The 6974-nt window shown below is 37.5% G+C and overlaps 1 protein-coding gene across 1 annotated transcript in view; it reads right to left on the bottom strand.

Moving 5' to 3' along the window:
• Positions 1–1517, bottom strand: part of LOC110174911 (serine/threonine-protein kinase MAK-like) — a 16062-nt gene extending 14545 nt beyond the window's left edge. The window contains exons 1-2 of the mRNA XM_055151368.1: positions 1451–1517; positions 1181–1375 (exon numbers count right to left, since the gene is read on the bottom strand). Of these exons, the coding sequence (XP_055007343.1) occupies positions 1181–1281 (101 nt within the window). The 5' untranslated portion in view covers positions 1282–1375; positions 1451–1517. The remainder of the gene's footprint in view (positions 1–1180; positions 1376–1450) is intronic.
• Between the last annotated feature and the right edge of the window lie 5457 nt (positions 1518–6974).

The following is a 6974-nucleotide window of genomic DNA, read 5'->3' as shown; positions in this document are numbered from 1 at the left end:
AATCATCAAAACAGTGAAATTGTCAAATGTGTTGCATAAATAAGTTTCCTTCCTCTAAACAAGCAAAAAAACTGTTGCGCTGTAACAAAATAATTTAGTTAAATATACAAAAAAAATACTGTTGGCGATATATTGATACAGTAGTCCACGATATCGATACCGTATCATCACATTAAACGATATGATATATCAATATTTCAGTATTTTTGCACACCCCTATGTAACACACAAACCCTCCCTATTTAAGATGAGTTCTTCTCTCAAACCATGTGATAATGCGTTAAAACAGGAAGTGCTCTACTCTGTTTTTAAACTATTGTTTCCCAAAGACTGGGTCGCAACCCTCAGAGTCAAGAGATTTTTTTTGGGTCACTTGATATGCGTGTTGACTGGACTGGAACACGCTACAAAAACACAGACAGAACCACCTATCTCATTAGAAATGTTGAAATATTAAGACATGTTATGTATCATTTCTAATCTTTTTGTAATGACTTTATTGGCTATTTTGATCCAATATTGCTGGTTCAATTGAATGTTGAAAAGAAAAAGAAATGGGCTACAGTTATTGTGCAAGTAGGCGATTTATGGATCCTTTTATTGCTGGTTAAATTTCTGTTTTTCATTGTTTAAAACTTGAGTAATAATAATTGTTCAGAGACACGATCACTCAGTCAACAATAAAATATCCTCATTAATGTTCAATAATGATCAAATCCACCTTTATTTTATGATTTCTGTTGCTTGGGTAGTGAAGGTTTGTGACTTTTAAAATATGGGTCCCCAGAAAAAAAGTTCTGGAGACACTGCCATACACCGTCACTAGAATAATTTGGATAGTTTCAGATCTGGAATTGCCAAACTGTGCCAAACAAAGGCTAAAATGTAGCTGTAAACTCAAAAACTACAGCTTCATGACCTCACAAGGTGGAACAGAGCATTTTGATCTTATAGACAGACTAATAATAAAGGATTACTCAAATTAGTGAATGAAACAAAACTCATCTTTGTGTATGTTTTGGATGAAGTAACAACATTATAACATGGCTTAAAGCGCACAAGAGTCATTTTTGTGTAATATACGACCTTTAACATTAGATATAAGTCACAGAACACGGTTTACTCAGTTTAACTTTGTATTTTAACAATATATAGAATAATATAAGAACGTAATATTTACCTTTTAATAGCAACAAGCTCTCCTGTCTCATTGCATTTCCCCAATAACACACTCCCATACGTCCCATCTCCCAGCTGCTTCAGGGTCGTGTATCGATTCATTTTCCAATTTCCAAGCTTCAACTTCTCTTCAACGCATCTCGTAGTCCAGTAATACCAAAAACAGCATTGCTCTGGTGTCTTCTATTGCGTAAAACTGAAAAAATAAAACAAAATACAGGCATTTAGCTCGAATTTCTGCCAACAGTCGAACAGGTGTAGCGTTGTTTACCTGGCTGGTAGCTACTGGAGATTTGAAGCTTCACCTCTCGGGGGATAAGCCTGAGTGGTTCACAGAGAATAGGATTAAGATGACGTGTCCCGGTGAAACGCTCAGAGCCAGGAGACGGACTAAAGCCGGAAGTCTGTAAAATAAAGTCTGGGCAGGTTGACCCAGTATCTGTTGAAGGCTCTGTCACAGTGTTTCCCAAACTTTTTTTCTGGGGACCCATTTTTTAAAAGTCACAAACCTTTCACGATCCAAGTCAATAGACATTATTCATAAATCACAAAATAAAGGTGGATTTGATCATTATTGAACATTAATGAGGATATTTTATTGTTGACTGAGTGATCGTGTCTCTCTGAACAAGTAGTATTTCTCAAGTTTTAAACAATGAAAAACAGTCATTGAACCAGCAACAAAAGGATCCAGAAGTTGCCTATTTGGACATTAAATGCGGCCTGTTTCTTTTTCTTTTCAACATTCAATTGAAGCAGCAAAGTTGGAACAAAATAGTCAATAAAATAATAAAGATTAGAAATTATACAAAACATGTCTTAACATTTGAACATTTCTAATGAGAGAGGTTAGCCAGGTTGGCCCCTCCGCCTTGTGCCTCCGCTCAATTTCTCTCCAGCAACTAGGTCAGGAATCGAAATACACTAGACGGAAGTTGTAGACTACGCACCGGCCAATCAGCGAAGAGCTGTGAAGCCATGACGTCAAACTCAAGCGCCTGTCTGGGTCCCTTTTGTGGAACAACACAACAGTAAACAAAGCGGTCGAGATGGATGTAGATGAAGACATACATTCTGTGTTGGCAACCATTCCTGAGATTGAGGATTTAAAGCCGGAACAAAGAGAATGTTTGTGAATTTTATCAAGGGGAAAGATGTTATCGTCCTTCTTCCTAAGGATTTTGACACATTACATACATCACAACCAAATAGCAGCGACTGATTAAATAAAAAAAGTATCCGCCTACCGTCACGCGAACGAATCCTAATGCTGTGGGGTCAGACAGTTTCCGTGACGTGAAATCGGTTGATGAATCAGGCTAGAGATAGGTGGGCCTCTCTGCGTTTTTGTAGCTCATTCCAGTCAGGGGTGCAGGAGGAGAGCGTAGCATGTATAACAGGCATAGGCAGAACTGTATATTGCAGACCTACATGCAGATCGTGACAAAGCGACCAAAAAAAAATCTCTTGCGACCCACCCGAGGGTCACGGCCCAGTCTTTGGGAAACAATACTCTATCACACCTAAGAAAACTAGAATAGTATCTTCCAAAAATGTTTCTTCCGACTGTGCATTTTAGCCTATTGTGTTTAAAAAAAATAGATTTAAATTAAAAATAAAAGAACATAATTTCAATTTTGCATTTGACACTTTGACATGAACAAAAATTGATTAAGACTAGTACTCCTAACCTAAATCCCTTAATTAAATGGTTACTGATTTATTCTTAATTGACAATTTGTTCATTATTAAGTCTTTGTTCATCCTCTGTTTAGACTTATAATTAAAGTGTTGTTGTTATTAAGTTGGAGCTTGCATTTGCTGCAGTTCCAGGATTTATGAAATATATTTTGCAAAGGGTCACCAGAATTTCAGAATCAAAAACTGGGACACTTTCGGTTTTGGTTTTGGGGTGATTGGTCATCATAAAATTGTGAAACAAGTAGGTAATTAAGGAGATTTGTTACGCACTCGGTGAGTCAGTATAATCACATTTTCTTTGTGTTTTGGTCATTTTTAAGCAGTTTTTCTGTATTTTGCCTCAACAAATGTCAATTTATGCCTCTCTTTACTGTTGGCAGGGATCAAATTTGTCCAAAATAGAAACACCTGGGACATTTGTTGTAAAAAACTGGGACAAATGAATGTTTTTGGATAAATCTGCTGGGACAGGGGACACAGGGCTCAAAACTGGGGACGACTGGTCACCCTAACTCACCATACTAGATTATATTAGTAGGGTTCGTCAACATAAAGAGTATATACAGCCTATTTAGCTTATGTCCCTCTGGCTGAGCTGACTCCACTGTCTGCATGTCACTCATTAGACACTTCCCTCCACCTTTATATCCAATTAACACATTGTTCCCACTGCTCTTGAACTCAGCAAACCTTGGCGCAGGTAAAAGAAGCGCTGCTAAAGTGGGCTCATTAGCTTTAGCTCTGGTGCCCTGGAGCACACTGTGGCAGCTGATCTGTGGCTACACCCTCTCAGATCTACATGTGCTTTCTCTTGATCAGATTATTTCATGTTTTTCCTTTCTTGAATATTTTTGCCGTTGAAAAGGTTGAAGTTAAAACTGCTTCTTTTTCAGTGTTGTTTATGGGACAAAATTAAACATCTCAAATGGATTAGTTCAAGTATCTCGGGGTCTTGTTCACGAGTGAGGGGAGGATGGAGCGTGAGATTGACAGGCGGATCGATGCAGCGTCTGAGTTCGCGAATACAAGCGGCTGAAATGAGTTTCCCCCGCAGGGTGTCTGGGCGCTCCCTTAGAGATAAGGTGAGGAGCTCGGTCACACGGGAGGAGCTCGGAGTAGAGCCGCTGTTCCTCCATGTCGAGAGGAGCCAGAGGTGGCTCGGGCATCTGTTCTGGATGTCTTCTGGGCGTCTCCCTCACCCTTCCTCAGAGTGGTCTTGTGATGTTGTTGTGATGTGTCTGGTCAGCTGATTTAAACAGGTTTTGGTGCTGTCTTTCTACCGGTGGAGGCAGGATGACAGCGCCATCTGCAGTCCAACTTCCTCAGAACAGTATCCCTGGTGTGTGAGAGTAAAAAAGACCCCTTGTCCTGGTTTATAGTTCCGTGGGCACCTCGGGGTCCTGAGGAAGTGCAAGTTAAATCAGCTGATTGGACACGTCACAGCAACATCACATGACCACTCTGAGGAAGACCGCTAATGAGTAGTCGAAACTGTCAGGTATGAAAATAAACTCTTGGTCTGAAAAAATAACCTAATAACATAAAATATCGAAAGACCAAATGAACCTCATTGGACTGTCCAATAGAACTACACATAATAACCATGCTGTAAGGATCCTGTAAAAGCCTTTTTTGGTGATTTAAACTTCATTGAGCTTATTTATATACAATGGAACATATAACATAAGTAAAATCATAATAGAAATAAAAATAACAATAAAAAAAATTAACTATTATTATTTTGCCCAAAAAGGAGTAGGAAAAAGAAAACTTATTTAATCCCACCCCTATATAAATGTAAATCTTTACTTGCCCAAAATAAATGCATAAATAAAAAAATAATAATAAAGAAATAAATAAAAATTGAGCTTATGTTACCTGGACAATGGACTTGTCTTTGCGCCAACAGAGCAAGAGGCTTTTGAGAGGTCAGAGGTGGTGTTCCAGTGGCTAAGGATAGACAATCTCAAACTCAGTCCCAAAAAGTGTCATTTAATAAGTGAATTTCTTGAGCCATATAACAGACAAACACTGTGCTGTGGACCCAGACAACGTAGAGGTCATATCCAAAATGACAAAGCCTGACCCCATGGAAAATGAATGAGGAAAAAATAAAGCTATTCCTGAGTATGGTTCTACTGTTTATCCTGAGTTGTGCGGGAAGAAACAAGGTACAGCCAAACAACTTCAACAAATTGTCTGACGGGACAGACAGAGGACTGTGGAATTACACTGTCCAAACTCAAAGACAGCCTTTTAAACTGTGTTTTATTTATGAAAAACAAGAAGCATGTGTTCTGACATATCTGTGAATAAATAATGTCAGCTTTATATACCTTTGTAATGCACAAATAAAAACATTCTATAAACGTGTATGAAAAGAATATTTTGTGAACTGTGTACATATCCCATTCATACTCTGAGTGTTCAATTAAAATCTGGACATGAACTGTATTGATGTCGTTTGTATTTTAATCGGATTACATTGTAGAGAGAGCGGAAAGCTGGATTCTGAGGTTGGAGCTCTCCGGAAACAAGAGAGCAAATTAATGAATCTGAAAAAGAGGATGCAGATGAAAACTACATCATGAAGAGTACTTTGTTTTACAGCAGCAGAGTCCAGGGCAGAGCTTGGATATGAGCACATCTCTGTTTTACACATGCACTGGCCACACATACACTACCAGTTAAAAGTTTTATAACACCCTAATTTTTCCAGTTATTTATTGCAATTCAAGTCGTGCAAGTCCAATGAAGAGTTTGAAATGGTACAAAGGGAAGAACTGAACAGATAGAGGTTAAAAAAAGATATAAACGATACAAAACACAAGTCCAAGCTCTGCCAAAACTACCTCAGGAAAAAAAGAACAAGATGGGAAAGTTTGAAAACATGAAGTGTTCAGCACAGTCTCCAGACTTAAACCCCATCGAGCTGGTTTGGGATGAACTGGACAGAAGAGTGAAAGCCAAGAAACCGACAAGTGCCACACATTTATGGAAACTTCTGCAACAGACTGGGGAAGAACTTTCTGAAGAATATTTCATTTCTGTTGTAAAAAGAACGAGCCACGAGTGTGTTCAGCTCTTTTATCTGTCAAAGGTGGACACTTTCATGAATCAAAAGTTTAGAATATGTTTTGGTCAACAGTAAACAGTAAAAAAGTGGGAAAAGTGTGGTGTTCTAAAACCTTTTTTGACCAGTAGTTTACGACTGCCCCATCCTCCTCCAGTGACAGTGCTAATGACCTACAGCCTCATTTCTCCTAACCTTTTGAGCCTCTTATTTTCACTGACAACTAAACTAAACACGCACAAGAATAAACCATTGCTAAATTAACAAAAATAACTGCAATCGCTGTGAGTTTTCATGTGTTTCCTCTATTCTACCTTCATTCATTTCTGCTTTCCATCATGATGCGACCTGGTGCAAAGGATCCTGTCACTGACACTAAATGCCATGTCTTTTTGTACTTTTATAATTCATAAAAGATGTACCTTTTGAACACGACTTATTATTCACATATAAAATACTAAAGTTGCTATGATTTACTATCAGTATATAAGAAATGTAAACTATACCTTCACATTGTAAAAATATATAAATGTGTGTGACCCAGTTCAGTTTTGCACAGTACAGAAGCAGAGAACAGCACAGACAGCTACAATATATTATAATATTACACCAGATTTTAAAATATTTTTTGTATACCACTGAATGTATCTTAAATTAATCATGATATCTGCCACGTTTCCTCCAGCTCTTGGACCAGAGCAAGGATCAAGAGAACAATGATCTGGGCAAGTATGAAGTTAGGCCTAAATGTAAATAATATTACAGAAAACAATTACAAAATAAAGACAAAATTAAGCTAAATAAAATATAAACTGAGGCAACACATGTAAACTGAACCAGCGCTGCTTTAGACCTGGTTTAACACTGGTTTAGTCTTATAATAAACAGTTATAAAAAAATATATATATTAAAAATAAACTAACTAAATTAAAAACAAAAAATAATTATTATAGGCTATATCATCGACTGTATCTATTTAAAAAGAAAATCACTTAATAATTTATATGCTCTGGTTTTTGGA

Source organism: Boleophthalmus pectinirostris, unplaced genomic scaffold (genome assembly GCF_026225935.1).
Source record: "Boleophthalmus pectinirostris isolate CB_2022bp ecotype Guang Dong unplaced genomic scaffold, ASM2622593v1 HiC_scaffold_16, whole genome shotgun sequence".
In the NCBI taxonomy this organism is placed as follows: domain Eukaryota; kingdom Metazoa; phylum Chordata; class Actinopteri; order Gobiiformes; family Gobiidae; genus Boleophthalmus; species Boleophthalmus pectinirostris.
Note: the sequence above shows the minus strand (reverse complement) of the source record. Positions and strands in the feature narration are given on the sequence as shown.